Source organism: Puma concolor, chromosome A3 (genome assembly GCF_028749965.1).
Source record: "Puma concolor isolate L17-30 chromosome A3, mPumCon1.1.hap2, whole genome shotgun sequence".
Classification (NCBI taxonomy): Eukaryota; Metazoa; Chordata; class Mammalia; order Carnivora; family Felidae; genus Puma; species Puma concolor.
Window position 1 is genome coordinate 140,444,911 of NC_141669.1, and position 24,893 is coordinate 140,469,803.

Genomic DNA, 24,893 nt, shown 5'->3' on the forward strand with positions numbered 1-24,893 from the left:
GTGGTCAGAGCCCGGACACTCGGCCCTCTCAGAGCCCCGGTGCCTCCTTTCTCCAGTTGACCTCCCTCAGGCAGGAGAGGGTGGTGGTCGCAATGGCGGCTTAGGGCCACACGGCTGGTTACGGCTCCTTCACCCTCCTGTGCTCCGTTCTGTCCTTGTTTTGGGCAGAATAAGTCTCCCGTTCCAGGATTACAACGAGGAGTAGATGGCGTACGTACAGCCGTCACATCAGGGCAGGCCCGTGAGTGCTGGCTGTTCCCCGCCGGCCTCGCCTGCACCTGCCCGAGGAGCCGCAGCGCACTGGGGGGAGCAGCGGCTCAGAGCGTCGGCGATTTTTTGGATGGAGCCCTCAGGACTGTGTGAGCGTCCGTGGCCTGCTGTGATGATGATGCACCACAAACCGGGCCGCCGGCGGCACCAGGGGCGTGTTCCCTCCGGAGACTCGAAGTCCGAAATCAGTGTCACTGGGTTGAAACCAAGGCGTCATCAGAGATGCAGTCCCACCAGGGGAGGATCCTGCCTGCTTCTTTCAGCTTCTCGCAGCCCCAGGCCTTCCTCAGCCCCCTGCCTGCACCGTCACACGGCCTTCTCCTCTGCGTGCGTGTCTCTGAATCTCCTCCTTCTTTTTTATTTTGTATTTTATTGATTTTTGAAGTAGGCTTCACTCCCAGCGTGGAGCCCGACGAGGGGCTTAAACTCACGACCCTGAGATCAAGACCTGAGCTGAGATCAAGAGTCAGACGCTTGACTGGCAAACCGACTGAGCCACCCACGTGCCTCTGAATCTCCTTCTTCTTAAAAGGACACTTATCATTGGATTTAGGGCCCACCCTAACCCAATGCGAGTGACCTCATCCTAAGTTCATTCTATCTTCAAAGACTCTACTTTCAAATAGGGTCACAGTCACAGGTACTGGGTGGGTGTGAATTTGGGGGAGCACTGTTCAGCTCAGTGCAGGGATCCACAGGTGATATCAGCTGGAAAATTTGGAGAAGAGCTTCCAGGGGCTGGGCTGAGTTCCACCCACAGATGTGGAAAGAGAGGCCTCTGAAATGAAGGAGGTATGATCATGCCAGCTTGCTGGCCAGGAAAGGGGCACACGGGATCTGATAGCCATCGTGCAGGCCCACCGGCTGCCACCCCAGCGGCTCAGAGGTCCAGCAGCGATCAGCGCCAAGTCTCAGTGAGACGGGGAGCGGGCGCCGCCCAGAGCCCGGCATGGTGCGTGGCAGCCAGCGGAGAGAATAGGGGCCCCGGGGTAGCTGGAATTTGGGGACCTTGCAGGCCCAGCTCAGAAGGCTGAGGCCCTCTAGACCAGCCCCAGCCTTTCCCTCTGCCAGGCCTGAGGACCCAGGAAGGATGGCATTACGTAGTTTGGAGCTGGGCTTTCTGCCAGTGCAGAGGGCCGCCGCCACGGGCCAGCCACGGGGAGGGGTGTGGAGACCCTCCCAGCCCAGCTCCTCAGGACAGAGAGGCTCGGGGGCTGCAGGCTACGGACGGAGCAGCTCCTGACAGGGAAGAGGTCTGGGGCCGGCTGATTTAGGCTCTGGGACGGTGCAGGGACCCGTGGAGCAGGGGCGGCCCAGCCGCAGGGTCTGTGCTGAGACCAGCACAGGCTCTCTCCACTGCCTGGAACACTCTGCTCCTGTCCCCCACGTGGTCCCTGCTCATCCTTCTGCCTTAGGGAGGAGCTGAGTCCTCCTGCCGCGTCTCACTGCCACATGTGCCCAGTGGCAGAGAAAGCCCAGCCCGTCCTGGGCCCTCCACCCTTAGACGGGTGCCTGCCCCCGGCCGTACCCTGCTGGTACGGGGTTTTCTAAACATTGCCGGTGTTGAAGAGGGCTGTTTTGATTTCCCGTTTATTTCAAAGGCGTGTAGGCCTGTGGTTAAACACCTCGCCTTTGTACTCGAATGGACAAGGTGGAACCCTCCGGGAATGGGGCTGGGGTATTCCCTAGGCCTCCACCCTGACTGCACATGTAAGCACGGGTCCATCTGTCTGTCCCTTGCCCCACCATTCAGCCTGCACACAGCTCTGCCTCTCACGGGACGCGTCAGTGCCCACCGAGCTCTCCCCTCATCCCTCCCCAGGTCGTTCCTGGGCTGTTCAGGCTCTGGCGTCGCTGCACGGGGCTTCCTGGTGCGGGGACACAACACCCGGAGGGAGGTACCCGTAGGCGGACCCACTGTATCAAAGGGCACTCGCGCTGGCCGCGACGTGATGTGAGATCTGGCAGATGGCCCCCAAAAGGGGCCGTGCTGATTCATCAGCAGGGAGGCAGGCCTTCATCCCAGCCCCATCCCTTCATCCGGGCGGGCCCGATGGCCGGTGGCCCTGAGTTCAGGTGACCACCCGGCGGGAGCAAACTCTCCTCACCCAACAACCAGCCTTTGGGGCCTGCAAAACCAACACGCCTGTCCACCCGACAGGCAACGAGGACACCCATGCCGGTGTCCAGTCACTCTCTGGTCACCTTCTCAGCTCAGCTCTGAGTTTATCCCCAGTCAGTGGCCTCCTTCCAGAAACCCCTCTTCTGCTTTCTGTGGAGTTGCTTCACCCCCGACAAAACCCGCCCATGTTCTCCAGATGTGCAGGTCCCCCCCCCCCCAGTAGTAACCTCGATGTGCCTCCTGTGATTCACAGCAGTTTAGTTTTCAAACCTCCCCTTTTTACATATTTCACTGGGTCGTTCATTCCATAAACATTAATTGAGCACCTACTACACGGCCTGCTCACGTGGCGTTCTGAGGGCACCAGGCAGTCTCTGCCCTGAGGAGCTGGCGAAGGGACTGGGGAGCACCCACACAGCCTGGAAAGTAGCCCAGCTTATTCCCTGAGCACCTGCTGTGTACCGGCAGCCAGGCACAGGGACAGAGAATGAGCCAGATGCTGCCCGGTGACCCAGAGCGGGGACAGGTGGGGACAGACAGGTCACCTTGGATTGGAGCTGAGACAGGCAGAAGGGGTGCTGGCCTGGCCTCAGGAAGGCCTCTGGGGCCCGTCCAGAACTGAGGCTCAGGGGACAGCAACTCACCAGCCAGGACTTGGAGTCAAGGTGCAAAGGCGACTGCATACGCCCCCTGCGAGGGCAGCCCTCGGTGGCCAGGCCTGTGTCCACTGCCCTGTGCGGTACTGGTGGACAGCCTGGCAGGGGGAGGCGCATGGTAACAGGCGGAGAGCCAGCCGGTTCTGGGTTCCTGGAGCAGCTGGACGCCCAGCAGTTAGAGAGCTCCCCCACGGCCAGCCGGACGACTTGAACCAGCTGCCGGCACCCTGCAGCCTGTCCTGTCGTCAGCGGGCACCTTTGGCTCCGCCCTTCTGCGTGACCTCCCCGCAGAGCCCGGCAGCACCCCTCCCCGTGCCAGTCTGTGCCCGTCAGCTCCCTCCCTGCTTTCCCGGGAGCTGCGTTTTTAGAATCTTGACTCCGCTTTGCAGAAGGCGTCTTCTGCCTCCTCTGTCCCCAAAGACGGTGCCAGGTGGTGGCCCGGATGTCTCGCGGGTGTGGGGGGCAGGGTGGGGATGCCCCCTGCTGGTGGCTGCTCTGCAATGCTGTCCCGACTCAGGTGGCATTGACCTTGGCGATGGGATGATGCAGGCTGTGGCAAAGCACTGCACTGCTGGGTCCGACAGGGCGCACCTGGGCTGCAGCCGGGGGGTGGCTCTCGGCACGCTCAGAAAGCAGGAGGGGCCCTCCTTTTCTCTGCACCTCTTGTAGCATTTGTGACTTGCTGCTTGTGTCACACTCCCTGGGGCAGGGGCTGCTCAGAGGGAGAACACAGACCCTTGCAGGCTCCCCAAGCCCATCTTCATGACTCGGCGCCCCTCTGTTCACACCCAGACCCCTGCTGGGGTGACAAGTGGCAGCAGGGACCGGACAGAGGACGGTGGAGTGGACAGCTGAGAATCGGTCCTGGGGAGAGAGAGGAACAGGGAGACCCCCCCCCCACATCGTCCCGTGGGATGTCACTTCACAAAACACAAGGCGAAAGACCAAAGTACTGAGAATATCAAGATATTGACCACAGAGCTTGAAAAACCCCAAGCTCCGGCCTGTCTGAGCTGGATGCAATGCCCCGAGGGCGGCCCTGGGTCACAGGGCGTCAGGGTGCCATGAAGACTGTACACCAGGGGTTCACAAAGAGGGAGGACCACAAAAGCCAGTGGCCAGAGAATGGGGGGCAGGGGCTGAGCCAGGTGCCCGGGGAGGGTGGGCAGGTGGGGCAGAAATGAAACAGCAGGGCCCACCCTGGGCAGGGGCCTGGGGTCTGGCCAGCCTCCCGCAGGGCACAGGGAGGCAGGCGTCTGGCCCCTGGGCGGGTCCTGGGACCATGGAGGAGAATCATGCTGGACCCTCAGCCCTTGCAAGCAAGGTGAGCGTGGGGGCCTGGAGCAGGGTGCACGGCATCACGCCCTTCCAGAAGATTCCCTCCGGTCCCTGTGGTTTACAAGTGGGCACCTCACATGACCCCTCTGGAGCCTGCGAGCCCCAGCCCAGGACGGGGCCTGTGCCTGGAGATGAGACGCCCCACCTTCTCCCACCAGTGAGAAGCCAAACACGCGGGAGCTGTCGGCCACGTTGGCCTGGAAGTCACGCGACCCAGAGGGCAGCAGAGGATAAGCCGGAAACGGTCCATCTCTGTGCTTTGGTCACAGGAACCAGTACACTTCATTTTCGCTAAAGCTTTGTGTTTCTGTCACCTGTGGCTGTGAGTCCCGGCCACAGCGATGATGCTTGGTGTGCAAACCCAGGCCCAGACCTCAGACGCACAGAGGAGGGTGTCTGCGGAGCCTGGGCGCCCATCATACCCCTGACGCTGCTCAGCTGGCACCTGTTGGCTGGCTCTAGGGTCCCCATGACCCACCCCACACAAGCCTGGCACCTTCCTGTGCTTCCTCCAGTCCCCACCACAACCAACCACAGGCACGACCCCCCCCCCACCCCGCGCCATGCTGTTGCCTCTGCCTGTGATTCCCTTCCCCGTCTCCGACAGGCACGCTCAGCCCCTCCTTCCCTCCCCTGCCAAGCCTCCCCTGGGCTCCCGAGTGGTCTGTCCCTCCCTTCTGCGGCTCCCCTGAACCTCATGCTCACTCTGGGGGAACGTGGGGCCCAGCCAAGGCATCACTTGTCTGCAGGGCCCCTGCTTGAGACCCCATATGTGAGACCTCTGCTCCAAACAATGGAGTTTGAAAATCCAAAGTGAGGGAGAGAGAGAGAGCGTGCGGTTTTGAGCCCCTATAATCCATTCGGCCCTCTGCCTGCACGCTGTTGGGAAATTTGAGACCTGTTTACCGGTGCGGCCTGTCAGCTCTGCTCTCTCTAGAGCTGTCTACCAAAGGTGGGTGAGCTCCCTGATCCAGCCCTTCCTGAAGCTGAGCCGACAATTCCCTGGGTCCCTCGGCTGGGATCTGGCCCCAGATGTGGGACCCTCTCAAGGTTCCAGACAATGCCCAGACAGTGGTGCGCAGCAGAGCAGGCCCGTGGACGTCTGGCCAGTGGACATCCCCGGGCTTGCGGGGCAGTAGGGTGACAGGCTGCTGCTCACCTCTCTCCTTCCTCTTCAGGCCTTGCCCCTGCCTTTGGCCCTTCAGGCCATCCCCCACCCTCCTGGCTCAGCTTCCAGGGGCACCCAGGCTTGGGGAAGGGGCAGGAGGGAGCCGGGCTCAGCTTTACTGAACTCTCTTCACAGAGAAGCCGGTTGTCCCGCCCAGGCCTGGGCCCACGCGTGCCAGGAAATAATCTCATTAAATGAGTCCGAGGTGATTCGGGCCGGGCCACCACGGGCAGCCCTGAGGCTGTGAGTTCCGTGGGCTGAGGTTGAGGTCCTGCCAGTTCAGCCTCAGCAGGTGGGGAGAGGAGGGTGAGGCCCACTGTCTGGTGCTCGCCTTTCCCACGCGCCCCCTGCTGGCCTCTGGCGGCTCTGCCCGCAGCTACCCTCAGCCCCGCTCCCACTGCCCTGCTGCCTCTGCCCCCACGTGCCCTGCCGCCTCCAGCCCCACACCCATGTGCCCTCAGCCCTGCACCCACGTGCCCTGCCACCCCTGCCCGCGGGATCCAAGGCCCCCAGCGGGCTGCCCAGGCGATGACTCCTCAGGAGCACACCCAGGATCGGTGGCTTGCCCACTCCCTCCCTGTGCTCCCCACAGCCCCCCCCCCCAAAGCACTGACACCCCAGGGTCCGCTCCAGAGACCTCAAGGTAAGATGCAGGGGTGAAGAGGGTGGGGTGACACAGGAGCATCCTCTGTGAGGATGACCCAAAAGGAGCCCCTCCCCCCTCCCCCCTCTTCTGCCTCCCCAGGCCTCTGTGGGACGGTTCTGGGCTCTGCGGACCCCACAGAGAACCACAGCGGGTGTGGCTCACGCCCTCCCACGCTGGCTGCCTCGGCTCCGTGAGCGTCGGTCATGCTCAGGCTGTGCTGCCGGCCACGAGGCCGTGGGTCCCTTCCGCTGGCGTCAGCTGCCGGGACGGGGTCCCCCGTCACCGTCGGCAAGGGCCCGGCTGTAGCACCGGGTCAGGGCGGGGTCTCAGGCGGACCGCGGTGTGGACGCCGCAGGGGCGAGTGTGTGCGGGGGTCCGGGCACGGGGCTCTGCTGCCACCTTGCACGCCTGTTCTTGCCCCCTCAGAGGCCACAGCCTCCCTGGGCCTCCAGTGTGCTTGTCAGGGGCACTGTGCTCTCGCCTGGAGTCCTCGCTCTGTGGTCGCAGGTGGGGGAGCTCCCGGGCCAGCCAGGCCTCTGGCCCCTGCGTGGGGGGCTCACGGAGCCCTTTTCTCAGCGAGGAGACGGGAGGCGAGAGAGGGCCCTCTGCCTCGTCTCACAGGGTTGGTGGGTCGCCTCCAGGCCTCGCTGGGCTGAGAGCCGGGGGCTCAGCTTCCTCCCCTACCTCCTTTGTGCCGACTCGGGCCGGCCTCGGAAGCCTCACTCCAGGGGGATGTGTCCAGTCAGTCGACACGTCCGCCCAGGGGGCCTGGCCCCCATCTTCTCAAAGGGAAGCCAGCGCTGGCATGAACAGCACGTCGCAGGCCTTCCACCCGAGAACCTTCTCAGGTGGCTTTTTGGCTTGGAGGAGGTGGGCACTGGGGGGTGGGGGGTGATGCTGAGCTGGCCCCTCTCTCTCATGTTCTCTTTTCCTACCTTGACCGGCCAGCCCTTCACAGGTGGGGAGGAGGCCTTGGTTCAGGGACCTTCCCCTCAAATCCAGCTGGCTCCGAATCATCCAGGCAGAGCAGGGTCCTGTCTGGCTCCAGGAGAAAATTGCGTAGACCATCTTCAGACCCCCATCTGTAAATGATTGGGCTGATGAGGGGCACTCCCCACCCCCACCCCCCACCCCCGCATCTGGCATCATCTTACCTGGGAAGACTTCACTGTAAAGACACAGCGCCCCCGTGGTCAAGGTGAGCCCTCCAAGGCATTGACAGATATTTGTTCCCGATTAAAAACTGGCAGAGAGGAGAGCAGGCAGAGGGGAGAGAAGGCAGAGGAGGGGAGAGGGATCAGAGGGGAGAGGGGGCAGAGGAGGGGAGAGAGGGCAGAGGGGAGAGAGGGCAGAGGAGGGGAGAGGGATCAGAGGGGAGAGGGGGCAGAGGAGGGGAGAGCGGGCAGAGAGCAGGTAAGTGGAGCTTGGCTGGGAGTCAACAGCCGGGTGGTAAGAGCAGTGCTTTCGTCTCAGTGCCAGACCCCCATGGGTGTTTTTTTTCCTTCTTTTGAAATAATTCTAGATTCACAGAGAGTTTCAGCGACACGTGCAGGGGTGCAGTGCAGCCCCCCACCGTGGTCACATCTTGCGTGGCTGCAGGGCGAGGTCAGATCCGGAAGCTGGCCCTGGTCTGGCCACAGAGCTGGTTCAGACGGTGACTTATTTTCTTTACATTTCCAGTGTTCTCGGTATTTCCAGAAGGAGCATGTGCTAGCCATTTTTACCTCCCTAGTTCCCTTTATTCACTTATACAAACAACACGGATGATCCTTTGTGTCGACAGTTCCAGGCGTGGCTGTAGATGAGCAGGGCAGTGGGCGCGGGGCCTCCCGCAGACGCCCCTCGGCTCAGGCAGCGAACCCCAGCCGCCCAGGGAGACGCCTCCTTCCCCCCACCTCCTGATCCGCGAAACTCTGTGGGACACTGCTTCTCCAGAGCCAGCCCCACAGCAGTAGGGCCAGAGGGAACAGACGACACAGGTGCCCCCAGGGCCACCTGGGAGGGTCGTCCGAGCCTGTCCGGGCCCCAGGTCCAGAGCGTCCACCGCAACCCTGGGCGCTGCAGGTTTCTCTCTGGAGGGAAAAGCGGGCTGGAGACTTGGTACCCCCCTCCCTGTCCATCTGACGGTGGGGGTGGAGCAGGGACAGAGGGTCCGCCCCCGAGGGAACCCCCCAGAAGCCCCTTTGGGGTTTGCCGAAATGGCCAAAGCTAACAGTGTTTCTGCATCCCAGGCACGGGATCACGGAGGGGTCGGGGGCCCAGATATCCGGAGACCAACCCGTTGGGAAGTCCCATCTGGGGTCCAGCCCCCACGGCCTCCTCCTGCAGGAGGCCACCCCCTACAGCCCCTGAGCTACACCCCTCCCCCGCCTGCGCCCCTGCTGCACCCCCCTCCACAGGCCACTCTGGCCTTGGGAGCCGGACGGGGCAGAGAAGGGGGTGCAGTGCCGTGCTGATTGCTGCCTGGTTTCGGCCACTCGCCGTGCGGGGATTTCCCGCGGGACACTGGGTGGCTTTGGGCCTCTGACAGGAGGAGGTTTCTGGGACGCGCTGGGACCCCGGCAGCTGAGAGCTGGTGTAGCCAGGACAGCGACGGGTCTCCTCCAGGACGAGGTGGCAGCTGCCGGCCCCCTGGACGCGAGGCACGGGTGCAGGCTGACCTACGGCAGCAGGGGCTCCCGGCTGTGGCCGGGCTCAGGCAGCTCCGCGTGGAAGGTGAGCGAGCGTGCCGGGGCAGGTGCCCGGCCCCATCTCGTCTCCCTTGGGTCAGACCCCACACCCCTCCACCTCCGCGCCTCCTCCCGGTGCTTCTTTGTGCCCCTCGCTGTGGCGTGGCCCACCCTGCCGGCGGCCCTGGGGGTGTTTTTGCGGCCAGGCCTGGGACAGGTTAGCCTCTCCTGACCGCGCCCTGCCCCACTGTCAGCAATGACCCTGACTAGCCTGCTTCCTCACTTTATTCTTTGCTCCAGGAAGCAGGGAGCTAGGTTGGGCCCCCGGGGCCGCGGCCCCCACACCCCATCCAGCCTTCCTGTCTGTTCTCTCCGCATTGGACCCTGTGTGCCCTTTGATCCTGCTCTGCCCGCCCGGGGTCCCTGGGTTCAGCCCTCGTCCCGTGTTCCCTAACTGTTGGGGTTGGGGGTGCTGGGTGGGGCCCCTGGGCTTGAGCTGGTTGGTGGAGCCTGTGTGGCCACGACAGGTCTGAGGGAAGCCCATCCGGGGAAGGTCCTGAGGGGCCAGCGGCTTTGACCTGGAACGTGGTGGGAGTGCAGTTTGGAAACCTGGGCCCCCAGCAGACACTGGGGGCTCCCGGCACGTACCCGGCAGGAGGATGAGCTGCAGCCAGGCCCGGGGACGCGGGCTGGTTCTGACGCAGAGTGGGGGGCACCAGGGAAGGCGATGGGATGGTGGGTGTGGTCTCCCAAGCAGCAAGACTCCTCTGACGCAGCAGGTGCAGGTAGCTGGAACTGTGACCCCTCCCCAAATGTCTGGGTCACAGTGGCCTGGGAAGCGCTAATTCCAATGGGAAAACCGAGCCCACGCTGTGTGACTTCACCCTTCAGCCTAGTGCCACCTGGACACTGACGCTGAGGGAGGCGATAGAAGCGACTCAGGCCAGCCCCTTCCCCAGAACCTCGGGAAGGACACAAGCCCAACTGTCCCCGAACTTCACGGCTTAAGGACTAGAGATGCACGCTGACCTACTGAGGCCCTCGGGCTCTGGGGGGCTGGGCGCGGGGCGGGGCTGGGGGTGGGGCAGGGCGATGGGGCTGGGTGCAGGGCTGCGCTCCGGGCCGGGCTCGGGGTTGGGCGACAGGCCGGACGACGGGCAGGGCTCGGGGTGGGGCTCGGGGCTGGGCCACAGGGCGGACGAAGGGCTGGGCTCGGGGCGGGGCACGGGGCACGGGGCACGGGGCTGGGAGCGGGGCTGGGCGATGGGCTGAACGCGGGGATGTCTGGCGCCCCCTTCAGCTCCAGGGCTCAGAGCACAACTTCCAGGGCCCAGCCCTTCACTAGGCATCCCTGTCCCAGGGAGCCCGGCGTCATCCCTGTGACAGGGGGCCATCCTCCCCTCTAGGGGGCACTAAGTGCATAGCTCAAAGCACCCGGAACCTTCTGCCTTCAGAGGCCGTCACTGGCATCTGGCCCAGGAGCTCAGAGCTGACCCACAGCATTGCCTCCCCCTTCTCCCCACCTCACCCCACCCCTGTGGAGTGGGGCAAGGCCTCTACTGCTGAGCCCCATGACACACCCCTGCTGCAGAGAGCGCGTGATGCTGGATGCCACACTGGCCCCTTCCAGAAAGCAGTGGGCCCCCTGGCCACTCCCCCACCTGGGGCATCCTGGGGTCAGGACTGTGCCTGCCCTCACTGCCCGGCTGTTTGAGGCAAAAGCCACTTGCTGTCCCTAGGCAGGGCCCTGGGGTCAGGAGCCTGGAGGCAGGTTAGCTGGGCACATTCCAGGACCGGCTTCCTCAGGCCCGCGTGCCTGCTGCAGAACTGGTCAGGGCTGGTGTTTGCTCTATGGGGCCCGAGGACAGAGCCAAGTGCCGGTGCTGTGGCCCTGAGCGAAGCTGCTGGGTGGCCGGCCGCAGTCCCACACGGGCCCACTGTGGACCCCTCTCTCTGTGCGGCTCCATTGTGGACCAGGACACCAGCTGTGCCCTGTCCTGGGGAGGCCGGGACCACACAGATGGGCAGATCCTGGGCCAGCTGCGCCCCCTTGCAGAGGAGGAGGAGGAGGAGGGGGCCACGGCAGCCCCAGCCACAGGGCCGGCCTTCCCCGGGATGGGCTCTGAGGAGCTGAGGCTGGCCTCCTTCTACGACTGGCCGCTGAGTGCTGTGGTGCGGCCAGAGCCGCTGGCTGCCGCAGGCTTCTTCCACACTGGTGAGCCCTGGGGGCCCTTCTGGACTTCTAGGAGACTTCTAGGGTCTCCGGGGAGCTCCTCCCCCACAGCAGGGGGGTCTGTGCCTGATAAAGCCGAGGGGGGCACCTGTCCCCAGCCTCCGAGTCTCTCCTGGCTGCTCAGACTCTGACGAGTGCAGGGGTTGGGGGGGGAGGGGGACAGGAGGTGTGTGGGGCCTCCGTGGGGCCCCTGAGACCCAGGGACGGGCTGTCAGGTCTGCTGTGCCCGTAGCAGCCCCTGGTCTGCAGTCTCTGCTGATTGTAGGGGGTGAGGCGGAGGCGGCATCCCCACGTGGATGCCTGAGGCTGCCCTAACCCCTTTTCCCCGTCACTGGGAATCTGTCCTGGGGAGGTGGCACCTGGGGCAGAGGTGACAGAGGAACTGCTGTCACCTGAAGCTGCAAGGTCACAGAATACTCAGGGCTCCAGGTCTAACTGTCCACCTGCCTTGCTGTGAACAAACGCCTGCCCCGTCCCCCATTTCGCCCCTGAGAAAGTGGGGTGCATGTGAAATCCAGGGGGACTGCAAGGCAAGTGGGGTGGCAGAGAGCAGGGGGGGCCCCGCGGGGGCTCAAGGGTGACCCCAGAGAGCCCCTGCCATGTGAGGAAAGACCACCTGGGAGCCCCCACGACCCCAGCCCTGGAGGACACACCTGGCCTAGCGGGTGGGTGAGGGGGCTCCTGGCGGCACCGAGGGGCCGGATGTGGGCAGGGCCAGCATCCATGCTTCACCCAGGGCGGCAAGACCAAGTGAGGTGCTTCTTCTGCCGCGGGGGTCTGCAGAGCTGGGAGCAAGGGGATGACCCCTGGACAGAGCATGCCAAGTGGTTCCCCAGGTAAGGACCCTGCAGGCCGCTCCTGGGGCGGGGTATGGGCCGGCTTTGCCTCCCCAGTCCTGGGGGGCGTGAAATCCGGGAATGGGGGGCCTTCTGGGGGCGGCCTTCCCAGCAAGTGCCTGACACTCAGTGAGCCCCGACTGCCCTGCGCGGGCCTGTGTGGGGTGCGCGGTGGCAGGCGGGGCTGGAGAGGTTGGTTCTCTGACAGCCGGGCCTGCAGCCCTGAGGCCTCTCAAGCTGCTTCCTCCAGGTGTGGGTTCCTGCTCCAGACAAAAGGAAGGGACTTTGTCTGCAGCGTCCAGGAGTCTTGTTACCACCCGCTGGGTTCCTGGGTGAGTCCTGCTCCCCTTAGGGCCGTGGCGGGACGGACGGTGAGGGTCCCTCCCCACCCCTGCCCCTGCACCTACTCAGGGCACAGATGTCCTCTGGCTCCTTTCAGGACCAATCGGAAGAACCCGCAGACTCAGCCCCCACCGCCCCTTCAGGTGAGCCGTGAAGCGTGACCCGTGCTCTGCTCCCCGGGCACCTGCAGCCCGCTCGGGCCATTGGGTGTCCCCGTGCTGGAGAGCAGGCCAGGTGTGCTCAGCCAGGTGTGAGGGAGCAGTGCTGGGCCCACGTTGGGGGTAGGGGGCTGTGTGCAGGCGTTCCGTGTGTCTGGCGCCCAGGGGAGGCCACAGCAGGCCGCCGTGGGCGAGGCCGATCCCAGCGCTGGCGGCAGGGGTGGGAGGAGGAGAGGCTGTGCACCGGACGGCCCCACCTTAGCAGCACTCACGAGCGTGCGGAGGAGCGGGGCTGTCCTGTCCATACCCACGCCCAGGACCTGGCAGGGCAGGGGTCAGAGAGGCTCCGGGGCTCAGATCCTGGCTCTCCTCTCTAGCCCTGTAGCAAGGGACTTCTGCTCTCTGGGCCTCGTTGCCCCGAGCTCTGAATTTGGAACTGAGCCTGGTCTCTGTGACGCTCTGGGAGCAGCCCCTGACACCCGCTGGGACTCTGTCTGCAGTGGCTTTGGCGATGACGTTTCCTATGTTTTCTGTGTGGTGGCGCCTCTGGACAAACGTGCTGGGAACAGCCCTCCCGTGACGGCCACAGAGGCCCCTGTGTTAAGGCGGCCACAGGGACTGGCCACAGTGGCAAGCGGGCTGCTCCCCCCCACCCCGCCCCGCTCTCTGGGTCCAGTGCCCCTCCCCCTGCCTTGCAGATGCCAGGGGCAGGCAGGAGTGGCCTGCATGGAGCCGGTGCCCGGCAGTGCAGGCTGCCCTCTGCATGGGCTTCGGGCAGAACCAGGTACGGCGGCTGGTGCAGCGTAAGTACCTCTGGGCGGTGCCGGCCAGCGTATCCGCGTCCCAGCTGGTGGCCGACCTGCTCCAGGAAGATGACGGGGGCCGGGCTGCGGAGGCCAGAGGTGCGTGCCCGCCCCTGCCCCATGCTCTCCCCTGGCATACAGTTCCCACTGCCCAGGGGCCGGAGGGCCCGTCCTGGTGGCGCGGGCTCTGGGGGGTTCGGGCAGCATGGGCTCCGCCAGAGCCAGACCTCGCCTGTGGGGCCCCCTGGGTGGGGTCTCACTTCCCCTGGGGGCTTCTAGTCTGTCCCACACCACCCACAGCTCCTGTCCACGTGGGTCCTGAGCTGCCAACGCCCAGAAGGGAGGCCCAGTCAGAAGGTGCCACAGAGCCAGGTGAGGGTGGGACCCCCCTCACCGCCGGGGGCAGGACCGGCTCCCCTGCACCCTGCCGGGGGAGGGCACTCCTGGCCTGGCCACCATACAGAAGGTGGAGGTCTCGGGGAGGGGGGGGTGGATGTGGAGGAGCCAGGCGGAGCCCAGGCCCGGAGGGTGCGGCTGGTCCCCCCAGGAGCCCAGGACGCCCAGGAGCAGCTGCGGCGTCTGCAGGAGGAACGGACCTGCAAGGTCTGCCTGGACCACCCCGTGTGCACCGTCCTCGTGCCCTGCGGCCACCTGGTCTGCGCGGACTGCGCTCCTGTGCTGCGGCTCTGCCCCCTCTGCAGGGCCCCCATCCGCAGCTGTGTGCGCACCTTCCTACCCTAGGCCAGGTGAGTGGCCCCAGAGCGGGTCTCGCCTGGCCCCAGCAGGCGCCTCCCCGCGTGGGCCTCCGGGGTGTCAGCACGTGCCAGGGCAGTGACCCCAGCACACCCTGTCTGCTGCCATCTTCCCCCGGGGCGCCTCTTACCTCCGGGGTGGCCAGCACTGCAGGGGGTGGGAAGCAGCCTCCTGACTTCTCCTGCCTCCCTGGCCTGGCCAGGTGTTGCTCACCAACCTGTTGCCTTCCCTTGACGCTCAGATGCTGGCTCTAGGTCCTTCTCAACACGCACCCTGGGCAGCCCCTGCCGCTCTACTTGGGCGCATTAGACCATACTGGCTGGCTGGGCCATCTCTGCCTTGATTTTCCTAGTGATCAGGGGATAATGCGTCCTGTCCAGCTGCGTGTGTGGGCTGAGCCAGGCCAAGGGGAGGATGGCTGCTGAGGTGTGTTGTCGCGAGAAAGGGACTGGGCAGAGACCTTAACCTGGGAGCCGAGGCCAGGAGGGAGTGCGAGATGGGGGAGGGAGGGAAGCCTCATCCTTTGATTATCATGGGAGGCCTCCTCCTGGCTGTCCCCACCATGTGCCCCGCCATGTCTCCAAGCATCTTCTGGGGGTTCAAGAGGCAGGGGAGGGAACTCCCTGCAGCTGAGGTCCCTGGCCACTGGACCAGACACCTGAGAGTAGCCCATCCATCTCTCCTTCTCTCCCAGGTGCTTCAGATGCTGGCTGCCTCTCGCGTCCCGTGGGGGGCTGCTGAGGATGACTGAGCCGGCGTCCAGGACTGGCCAGCCAGAGTCCCCACTCGCAGCCCAGGGAGGAAGGGGGCTGCAGACGACTTGGCAAGGGGAGGGGGCGTGAAGGTGGTTTGACCGATGCTTAGGCGCTTTTGCAGATTTACAGTAAAGTGGCGGGTTTTCCCTGGACGGCACTCCGCAGACTCTGTTCCAGCCGGCCCCCTCCTCACCAGCAGGGCAGCGCGGCCGCCCTCTCCCCAAATGCTGCCTCGCCTCCAACCCCCTTCTCTCTCCTCTTCCTTGATCTTGTGTCTCAGCGTTGTAATGGGACTTCCAAGGGCATCTAGCCTGAGGCCACTTCTGAGCCTGAACTTAAAATTCGGCTCCAGACCCCTGCCTCTCAGGGAAGGGGGTCTACAGGCGGTGCTCTTTTCTGCTCCCTACTTGGGGGCACCTTAGGGATGCTGTAGGACCAGGGTTTAATCCCTTCTGTGAATAGGGTCACTGGCTAATGACAAGGAAGCGCCTCGCTCTGTGGCGGAAGGGGCCTGTGGTCCTGGTCAAGCCAGGCCGCCCACCCCCAGGGTCCGTCAGCAGGGCACCTGGGGCGGGGTTTTGCCTGGGCGACCGCTCACAGCATCGTGTGTGGTGTTTAATCAGGAACCCCCGCTCGGGGCGGTGGGGGTGTCACTGTGGGTTTACATGGACCTCGAGGTGGGGTCACACCTTCCTGTCTCAAAGTCCTTGTGGTGGCCCCCCCAGCAGCGGTGCGGGCAGCCTCCGGGGGTCCAGCGCTGCCGTCCCAGGCACACGAGGGAGGGCCGTCCCAGGCTGGCTGCGGGGGATGGAGGTCCCAGCGATGCTGCAGTCTTTTGTGTCTTTTCCTCGATTTTTTTAGAAAAAGAAGACAATAAGCTGTCTTGAGGCCGCGGCCATCCTCAGCTGGGCACTGGCCCTGCTGTCCTGGCTGGTGTCCGATCACCTGGCCCCGGGGGCAGAGAGGCTGGTGTCTCCTCCAGTCTTCGGTGGGCACTGAGGCTGGAGGTCACGTGCAGGAGGGACTGGTGTTTCCTCACTCACACAGGCCTGTGGGGGCAGGGTGGGGGTGGGCAGAAGTCAGGGGGCCCCTGAGGAGCCGCCCTTGGCACCAGGGCAGGAAGGCTCTTGCGTGGAAGGCTCCAGATGTCAGAGGGGCCGCCTCCCAGCCCCCGAGGGCTCCCAGGCCTTGGGCAGGGGCTCTGGCCGCACACAAGCCAGCAGAGTTTGGGCCATGCGGCTGGGGTCGGGTGAGGGTGTACCCAGGGTCTGGTGGCCAGAGGAAGATCCCCAGAGCCCGGTCCAGCCTGAGCTGCGTGTGCTCCGGGTGGTCGGCCGCCCTCCACCCGGGCTCAGGGGCCTGAACCAGGGCTCCCCTGTCATGGGAATGGGACGCTCACTACCCCTGGTGGCCCTTGGCTGAGATGGGCCTTCACCTATCGGGTAGGAAGGCTGTGGCTGCCCAGAGGGCTGGGTCCCCAGGGGGTGGCCACAGGCATAGCGTGAAGGGCAGAACTGTCTCTGAGGGCCTGGGCGTGACAGAGGACGAGCATCTCTATGGAGAAGGACCGCCAGCCACCTCTTCTGACCCCAGATTTCAGGGTTATGCATGGGACCCAGCAAAGGCTGCTTGAGAGGAGGTGGGCCAGCGGCCCAGGTGCCCCCACCCTGAGCCCACAGTGTTCAGAGCCCTGGATAGATAAGAAACCAACACCCCAAATGTCCTGCCACAGTGAGACCCCGACAGAAGTGTCACAGCGCCCTCCTGGGAGGAGGCCTCTCCATGCCCCCTCGACCCCCTGGCACAGAACCATCCAGACCCACCTCCTAGACCCTGCTGGGCACTGAGCTCCAGGGAGTATGGGCCAAGCCCCGAGCTGACCTTGACAAGTCAGGGATAGGTGGGGGAATGGACGGATGGACGGATGGACAGACAGATGCCTGGTGAAGTTTCCTCAGGAAGAGAAGCCTCATGGCTGTGCTAACCCAGCCGGCTAGGCCCAGCCAGGGGCAGGCTCTGATGGCCACACTTACAAGGACGCCTGCTTGCACAAGAGGTTGGAAGGCTTTTCACTGACATGGTAGAGAAGAAATGGGTCAAATCCACCAATGAAATCAACTGTAAGAAATCAAGACCCAAATAAAACAAGCCCCAAACAATGGAAAAGATGACAGAATGGAGAACATGCCCAACCACAGGCACTCATGTGGGGAGGGCAGGGGTGAGACTGAGGGGCTGCAGGGGGGAGGGTGGGGGCAGCGGTGAGACTGGGGGGCTGTGGGGGGAGGGTGGGGGCAGGGGTGAGACTGAGGGGCTGTAGGGCAGGATGGGGGCAGTGGTGAGGCTGGGGGGCTGTGGGGGGTGAGGATGCGGGCAGGGGTGAGACTGAGGGGCTGTGCGGGGGAGGGCGGGGGCAGGGGTGAGACCGGGGGGCTGTGGGGGGAGGGCGGGGGCAGGGGTGAGACTGAGGGGCTGTGCGGGGGAGGGCGGGGGCAGGGGTGAGACTGGGGGGCTGTGGGGGAGGATGGGGGCAGGGGTGAGGCTGGGGGGCTGTGGGGGGGAGGATGCGGGCAGGGGTGAGACTGAGGGGCTGTGGGGGAGGATGGGGGCAGTGGTGAGGCTGGGGGGCTGTGGGTAGGGGAGGGCGGGGGCAGGGGTGAGACTGGGGGGCTGTGGGGGAGGGCAGGCCTGGCACTGTCCCTCTGGAGGATGAATAGTGGGACTCCCCAGGGAAAACATTCCAGTGGACGCTGACCACCTCAGCAGGGGGAGGTGGCCTGGGGTGACCGTGCAGGTTGACCCCCCAGGGCTGGTTCTCCTCCTAAAACGTTTGTTTTAATGTAACCGACACACGAAGCCCCTTCTGTTCTCTCTCAGCCCGCGAGTGATGGTCCAGGGGTCACACAGCACGAGAGCTGAGGGATCCGGGGTTGGTCCAGACTCGGCTCCCTGAACACAGGGTATCATTTGGACACGCGGACCCCCAACTTCACAGCCACCTAACTCCTGGGAACAGAGGCTCTGAATCCCCAGGGAACCGACCCCAGGGAGGGTTCTGCTCACGGGACCCGTGGCCCCTGGGTGTACCCAGTCCCCCCCCCACCCCGGCTGTGTCCCCTGCAGGGTCTTCCCAGGAAACCAGTCAGATCCAGGGGTGATCAGGGCTCGCAAGTGTGCCTGAGCGTTCAGGTTGCCAATCAGAGGAAGGTCATGGGGGCTCACCTTTGTGAGCAGGAAGCCAAAATGCTGCCCAGATGGGTCCAGCCGGGGGACTGTGGTGGGGACAGCCACAGCCAGCAGGGCCGGGATGTCAGCTGCAAGGAGGCAGAGGGGCCCCTCCCTGTGGGTCTGAGGGTTCAGCCTTCCACCTGCAGCAGCTGTGGGGGCTGTGGGGGGGGGCCAACCCTGCAGCACGGGATCCCCGGGACCTGGGGTTTGGGAGTGAGCTGACCCCTGGTGCCCACAGCCCAGGGCTCCTCCTCCTCTCTTCTCGGGTGCCTGGGCCATCTGCCCCCTCCGCTCAGGCAAGGAACCCTGTAGGCACAGGGGTCCATCTAAGAGGCGAGGTCTCAGGCTTGGCCAACAGCAGTCCAGGAGAACGCAGAGTCACCCCCTCTGTGCCTTCTGCTTCCCTGTCCCTTCCCCACTGCCTGGCGGGTCCAGGCCGGGTCGCTCAGGGGCTCTCGTGGGAGCCTGGCAGCCGCACACCAACAGCTGTCCTCCTCGGCGAAAACGCTGACCACATAGCAGCCATAGACGAAGCCCACAAGCTGAAAGACACCAAGAGGTCCGGACCAGGACTCGGGCAAGCTGCAAGGGCATGGGACAGAAGCCACAGCCCCTCCTAGGCCTCGGTTTCCTTGTCTGTAAAGTGAACCAGGAGAGTGGACCCAAGGGGCTTCTTTAGCTTTGATGTACTGGGTGGCATCTGACCTCCCCTGTGGGGCTGACCGGGCCCCTGCAGGTGAGGGGTGGGAGGGGTCAGGGCCGGCCAACGGACAGATGAGTCAGCATAACCAAGTCCCTGCTTTATTTAGCAAGAGGATGAGACGCAGGCAGACAGAAGCGCTCAGAGGCGTGGCCACAGCCCAGATGGGGCCCGAGGATGAACCCTCCAGCCACCGCCAGGCCATCCCGGGGCCTCTTGTCTTAAGCAGCCAACCGCCAGGTTTCTCCTCCTTGCGGAGGGGGTGAGGGGGCATCTAAAGGCAGCCCTGGCTGGAGAAGTCGGAGCTGGCCAAGCTGGAAGTTCCCAGGACCCGGCCCAGCGGGCCACCCTGGGCAGAGTGGACGGGGCTGGCCACCGCCACGAGGGCGTCAGGGGCTTGGTCAGGCAGAAGCTCCCCAGCCAGGCTCACTGGAGGTGCCCAAGGGAGAGGGCAGCCTGGCATTCAGTGTCCCATGGACACCCAGGGACCAGCCTCTGTGGGAGCAAGGGCTCCAGCGGAGACAGTGCAGGGCCCACGCTGCCCACGGCCCGCCTCTCCGCACTCTCGTGGCCCGAGCAGCGCTAACCACGGATGAATCACTCCTGAGCGTGTCCGGGAGCCGCGTCCTCTGTGAACGAGAATGAGGGACCAGCCTGGACACACAGCCAGAGCACAGAGTGGCCCCTGAGCAGGACTGCCTGTGCACAACAAGACAGCCACAGGGAGTCCCACGAAAGGCCCGCAGCCCCGTGTGCTCCCTTGGGAGGGCAGCCCCAGCTCATCCAGGGGGCTCTGCAGAGGGAAGCAGTCACCTCTTCCCCAGACACTGGAACCCTGAGAGGCAGCTAAGGATGGTGAGGCCATGCCCCATGGCCTCTGAACCCTGCAGGTCAGACCTGCACCCTCAGGGGCATCACCGATTCTTGGAGCACCTCCCCTAGCAATGGTCTCCACCCCAAGGATGCAGCTCTGAGCAGGAGTCCGAGGCGGTGCGTCGGAGGTGCCCCACTTCCCCTCACAGACCCGCCTCCACATTCTCCACCCTCCGTGGTGCGGGTGGCGTCCGGGTTCCAACGCCCTCCAGCTTTGGGAGGCCAGTGGGGAGCCCAGCAGGCGATGGGAGGGAGACAGGAGGGCACAGATCCCTCCGTCCCTTCTCTGCAGGGCTGCCTCCCGGGAACAGGGGGGACTCTGCCTGGGCGTGACTCCTCCCCACACCCCTGCAGGCCAGGGCTATGCACACCGAGGGGGTGGGATACCCCATGTGGTGCCCGGCATGGCGCCCACACTTAGAACGGCCCCTTCACCCGTCCCCCAGAATTAACCTAATTAAGTGCACCCTCTCTGCCTTGTGGGACACTGACCGCTCTGGGGTTTCACAGGGGAGCCCGCTATGGAGAAGCCGCAGCAGATCTTCGGAGAGAGGATGGTGGGGGGACAGGAACGTGGCCAGCAGCACAGTCTTGGAAACAAGGGGCCTCGGGAAGGAACGAGCCTCCCCAGCCTTCCTGGGAGTGGCTTGGCCCTCCACCAGCAGGGGTGAGACCCGAGGGGTCACTTAAGCTCTGGATCTTGGTCTCCTCATCCACAGAACAGGTCCAACAGGCCCCCTTGATGTCGTGAGGGTGCTGTGCCCCTGCTCTGGAAGCCCCCGTCCTTCCAGGGGGCAGGTCGTGGGCCTCGTCTATGCTGACCCAGGCAAGCCTGTCTCCTCCGTATTGAAAGACAAGCTCAAGAAGCCTTCCGACGCCGCAGTGCTGCTGGCCAGCCGCCCTGTGGCCCCGTGCCTGGTGTCCCTCCCTGGGAAGGGTCCGGGGCCAGGCGCTGACCGCGGTGCTGAAACCATCCCCCCAACACTGCTCTTTGTGCACAGGGTCCCGGGGGAGGCAACCCCACGGCCACACCCCGGCCTTCCCACCTCCCGTCCGTCCTCCCTGAAGCCCCCAGAGGCCCACAGCACTCTCAGACCCTGCCCCATCCACACTGGGCACGCAGCCTCCTCTGGCTGGCTCTCTCCCCGCCAGCCAGACCACAGGGCCAGCTCAGCGCCTGCCTCTCCGAACTCTCCAAAGCAAACAGCAGAGGGCTGGCTCCTGGGGGCAAAGCTCGCACCAGCTGACTGGTATTCAGAAACCTGCATTTCATTGACGGGATGCCCAGCCCTGCGGGTGAAGGGTAATCACTACCAGGTGTCCCTGTCTCTCCCATCCGCAAGCAGAATTCTCCAGCACCAGAACCAGCGGAGGCATGTTGGAGACTCCCCCGAGAATCTTCATTTGTTCTTCCCCACTTTCCTTTTCATTGCCCTTTTACAAACTCTGTAAATGACTTCAGAAGTGCTGATGAATATCCCTGCCAAGTTCCCCTTTCGAGGAAGGCACCTGGGTTCCCATGTGTTTTCACGTAACCGTGGCCCTCATTTGGCAGCAGTGAGCGAGGCACATGGGGACGGGGTCCCCAGCACCAAAGGGAAGGCTGGGTCTGTTTCCTGGCTATGGGGCTGCACCCCAAATGCCCCACAGTCGGATTGTGCGTGGGGCCTATAAAAACTGGGGCGGAGGGAACCCTGGAAGTACGCAGGCCACCTGAACTGCCGTGTTTGCTCATGCCACAGACCACCACGAACGGGCACGGATGCCACAAGCCATGGGTGGCCCTAGATTTGGAACTCGCTTCCAGTACCAGCCGCTAGTTCAGAACCCGTGCTACAAACCCAACATCCACCCGGACACCCCTGTGCACACCAGGCAAAGTCAGGAGCCTCCAGATCCGGCCAGTCCCCTCTGGTGACTGCATCAGGTTTTGTCGGCCTTCTGTGACCCACGTGGGCCCAGGGAGAGTGGCCTCCTCAAGGCCACCACAGCCTGCACAGCACGAAGCTTCAGAAAGGGGCCTGGGTCGGCTGGTCCCCGCGGGGCAGCCCTCTGCCGCGGGGGTCCTCCAGGAGCCAGAGCACATACGTGGAACCCTGAGGAATTGCTTAGTCGTTGTGGGCTGAATCACATCCTCAGAGACGTGTGTTCACGTCCGAACCCCAGTACCTGCGAATATGACCCCGTCTAGAAACGGTCTTTTTAGATCCGATGAAGTTAAGAAGAGGCCACGCCAGATTAGGGCAGACCCTAACGTCATCGACTGCCGTGATTTAAGGAAAAGGGGACAGAAACTGGATGCAGAATGCACACAAGGAGAAGGCTGCGTGAAGACAGAGATGTGTCCACCAGCGAGGAACCACAGAGACACCAGTGACGCCGGCAGCTGACAGACCCTCCCTCAACGCCCCCTGCAGGAACCAACCCTGTTGGACGCTGGCCTCTGGGTCGGAGAGAATAAATATCCATTGTTTCCAGCTGCCTGTTTTCAGTGCCTTGTTACGGGGGCCCTGGGAGACTCCCAGGTGGAAAGCCAGAAATCAGTCGGAACTGGCCCACGTGGCCTGGCCACACAGGGGGCAGCAGGGACCCTGTTCAGGGTGGAGCCCGGCATGGGCTTCCCGACACCGGGCCCTCTCCCTTCTCTGCACAGGGAAAGTGCCTGTGCACAGCCCCACCGCGGGCCCTGGGAGACGCTCGATGACCCCACCTTTCTCCAGGGACCTCCAGGCTGTCTGGACCATCTCTGAGTTCACAGTCTCATCTGACACACGCATCCGCAGATAAGGCAACCCCCCCCCCCCGCCCCTGAAAAGACACACTCCCGGAGAGACCTCCAACTGTGATGCGCCCCGGGGCTCTGCCCCCAGAGAAGTGAGCACAGGAAAAGCCCCAGACCCACTGGGTGTGCACCAGGGTCAGCCCACGGACGGTGGTATCTGGAGAGAGGACACACACCCCAGGGGACGTTCCCGGAGGCTGTGAGCGGGAGGGGCTGGAGCCCACATGGGGGCTTTCCCCCGCACCAGTTCGGTGATGGGGTCATGCTCATGGTCTCATCTCCCCCTTGGACGGCTCGCCCCGGGGGGACGAGCCCTGGGGAGAGTCCAGGGGGCGAGGACCTGAGGTCACCTGCCGACTCCACGTGAGCGGGCCAACCTGGGGACCGTCCAGCCCCCATCCAACCTGCGGGTGACCCGGGCCTCGGCCGACAGCCTGACTGTAGCTTCGTGAATGGCCTGGAGCCAGAACCGGCCATTTAAGCCATTTCCGGATGCCCCGACCCACATAGAGAGTCACTGTTTCGAGCCATGATGCTACTCCAGCCGTCCACCAGCACTGTGGCTCCCAGCGGGTCACCCTCGCTGCACACACCGGGAAAACGAGTGACATCAACCACGCGGAGTGGCGGTGCACGGTGTCCCCCACCCCAGTCGAGCGCCCTTCCCCATCGATCTCAGACTCTCCCCTTACAGCAGGGCCCGTGAACGCGGGTAAAAGCACTTCGGCTATACCTTCACAGGCCTCTCATGGAGACTTGGCGTCTCTGTGCCGTGAGCAGACAGCAGACCCCAGTTCTGCAGAGGCCCCCGCGCCCCGCGAGGCTGGTGAACCACACTCCATCCTGCATATCCTGTGGCCAAAGCACACAGGCGGGGGCGGGAGTGTGATTCCTCACCTGTGAGGCAACGACGGGGGCCCTTGGGGAGGTAGAGCTGGAGAGTCCCCCCACCCCTCCCCTTCCCTGGGCTCACCGCCACCAGGATCCACAGGGCCCCTCTGTAGCCGTGCTCCAGGGCACAGGGCACAGCCAATGCCCGGCACCAAGGCCTGGCCGTCCAGGGGCCACCAGGAACGGTGCCGGGGCAGGTGGAAGGTCAGGAGCTTGCTGTCCCGGGGGTGCGGGTGGGACCAGAGACACCGCTCGCCCACCCACCCTCATGGGTCCCCAGAAGGGTGAGGGGTGTCCTGCCCTCCTGCCTGTCCCGGCCCCACCTGCTTGGGCTCCAGCCAGGGAGGCAGGGACCCCCAAGGCGCTCTTAGCCACGCCTTCCCTCTGCTTGCCCGGACTCCTCTTCCCCCGCTCTCATCCCCTCCTCCAGGAAGGCCTCCCTGTCCAGGTCGGACCCTGTGTTCTCGCAGCACACTGGCCCCTCTTTCACATCTCTGGCCATCGCTGCCAGTTTAGGGGTCTGAACTGACGTCTGTCTTCCCGACCCCACTGCCCCAGGTGTGGCCCCACAAAGCAGTGGCCGGTCTGCCTGCTGCCCACCTGGAGGCAGACCCTCCCCCACTCCTAGCTCTCGGGACCTACTCTGAGCCCCAGGCAAGTGTGAAATACAGCATCACGGACAAAGTGCCCAAAACAGCCGCTGGGGAGGTGTTCACACCAATGCTCCCAGCAAAACATGGAAACGTGGCTTGGATGTGGTGTCCCCCTCCTCCAGGGGGAGGCCAGTGGGTTTTACCAGCATTTGAAGGAGCGGCCGGACTGCCTGGCCCCCTCGGAGGTGTTCCCACCCGCGGCTTCCGCTCCCAGGCCGCCTGCCTGCCCTCCAGATCCCCAAACCCTCGCTGAGCCACCCCTGCGGGCCAGAGCCGAGAACAGACCATGGGGGAGACGGTGACGAACAGGCAGGCCTGACCACACCCCTCCGATTTACTCACCTTTGACAGCCCCCCGTTTCCAGGTAGAAGCAGATAATGAAGACATTCCAGGTGACCCAGACGGCCGCCCACACGACGTGCCAGGAAGTCGAGAGAGGCTGGGGGTGGACAAGACGAGCTCAGCTCTTCGCGGGAAGGGGGGGCCGTGGAGGAGACCTGGGGGCTCTGCTCCCCCAGCCTGGCACCCACAGGCTCCATTCGCAGGATGACCTCCCCCAGCCCACCACGGGACAGGTGTCAGGGTGGAGCCGCTGAGTGCCGGGATCGGCGGCTCACCCTGCCAGCCCTTCAGGTGTCGGCAGAAGGGCACGGCAGGGAGACCTTCCCTCTGTCTGTCTGCGACGTCGCCCTGGGCTGGCCCACTGCCCAGCCCTTAATAAGTGGAATCGCCGGTCACGGCACAGCGGCCTTCATCGCAGCTTGTACCCCAGTGTCCAGAGGAGGCCCACGGACTTAGTCACACACGTGTCGGGAAGGACGCAGCTGAGGGCAGAGCTCGTGTGCCCCCTGCCTCACGAGAGCCCGTCCAGCCTGACCGGGCCGCCGAGGGTACGGGATTCAGGCCTGGAGCTCCCGGTCAACCCCCTGGAGGATGGACACACAGACCCTCGGCCACTGAGGGGTCAGGGACCCGGCGGTCCCACCCATTAGGGCGGAGGAAGCCCTGGCCAGGCC

At 64.5% G+C, this 24,893-nt stretch overlaps 2 protein-coding genes across 3 annotated transcripts; one reads left to right on the forward strand and one right to left on the reverse strand.

Moving 5' to 3' along the window:
- The first annotated feature begins 10,192 nt into the window (after nucleotides 1–10,192).
- Nucleotides 10,193–14,901, forward strand: BIRC7 (baculoviral IAP repeat containing 7). 2 transcript variants are annotated; one of them, XM_086699877.1, is made up of 8 exons: nucleotides 10,193–11,084; nucleotides 11,839–11,938; nucleotides 12,189–12,270; nucleotides 12,378–12,423; nucleotides 13,137–13,340; nucleotides 13,542–13,613; nucleotides 13,789–13,987; nucleotides 14,689–14,901. In XM_086699877.1, exons 1-7 carry the CDS (start codon nucleotides 10,721–10,723, stop codon nucleotides 13,980–13,982), a joined length of 1,062 nt encoding a protein of 353 aa, XP_086556003.1. In that variant the 5' UTR covers nucleotides 10,193–10,720; the 3' UTR covers nucleotides 13,983–13,987; nucleotides 14,689–14,901. The 2 variants fall into 2 exon arrangements, with proteins under 2 accessions (XP_086556003.1, XP_086556002.1); XM_086699876.1 differs by having other exon boundaries at nucleotides 13,137–13,613.
- A 1,877-nt stretch (nucleotides 14,902–16,778) lies between these two features.
- On the reverse strand, nucleotides 16,779–24,416 carry NKAIN4 (sodium/potassium transporting ATPase interacting 4). The gene is made up of 6 exons (XM_086702822.1): nucleotides 24,408–24,416; nucleotides 24,219–24,316; nucleotides 23,306–23,439; nucleotides 23,066–23,184; nucleotides 18,462–18,519; nucleotides 16,779–16,867 (listed from the first exon to the last, which is right to left on the reverse strand). The coding sequence occupies exons 1-6, from the start codon at nucleotides 24,414–24,416 to the stop codon at nucleotides 16,779–16,781; spliced, it is 507 nt and encodes a 168-aa protein (XP_086558948.1).
- Nucleotides 24,417–24,893: the final 477 nt, after the last annotated feature.

What these genes read in the sequence shown, in the direction of transcription:
- NKAIN4 (XM_086702822.1), bottom strand. An exon ending in TCCATGAGAGGCCTGTGAAG is followed by an intron (nt 18,520 to 23,065) that starts GTATAGCCGAAG and finishes GGTGTCTTTCAG; the next exon opens with CTTGTGGGCTTCGTCTATGG. An exon ending in TTTCGCCGAGGAGGACAGCT is followed by an intron (nt 16,868 to 18,461) that starts GTTGGTGTGCGG and finishes GATTTCTTACAG; the next exon opens with TTGATTTCATTGGTGGATTT.
- BIRC7 (XM_086699876.1), top strand. Translation starts at nt 10,721, where the DNA reads ATGGGGCCCGAGGACAGAGCCAAGTGCCGGTGCTGTGGCCCTGAGCGA. An exon ending in CATGCCAAGTGGTTCCCCAG is followed by an intron (nt 11,939 to 12,188) that starts GTAAGGACCCTG and finishes TGCTTCCTCCAG; the next exon opens with GTGTGGGTTCCTGCTCCAGA. An exon ending in AGAAGGTGCCACAGAGCCAG is followed by an intron (nt 13,614 to 13,788) that starts GTGAGGGTGGGA and finishes TGGTCCCCCCAG; the next exon opens with GAGCCCAGGACGCCCAGGAG.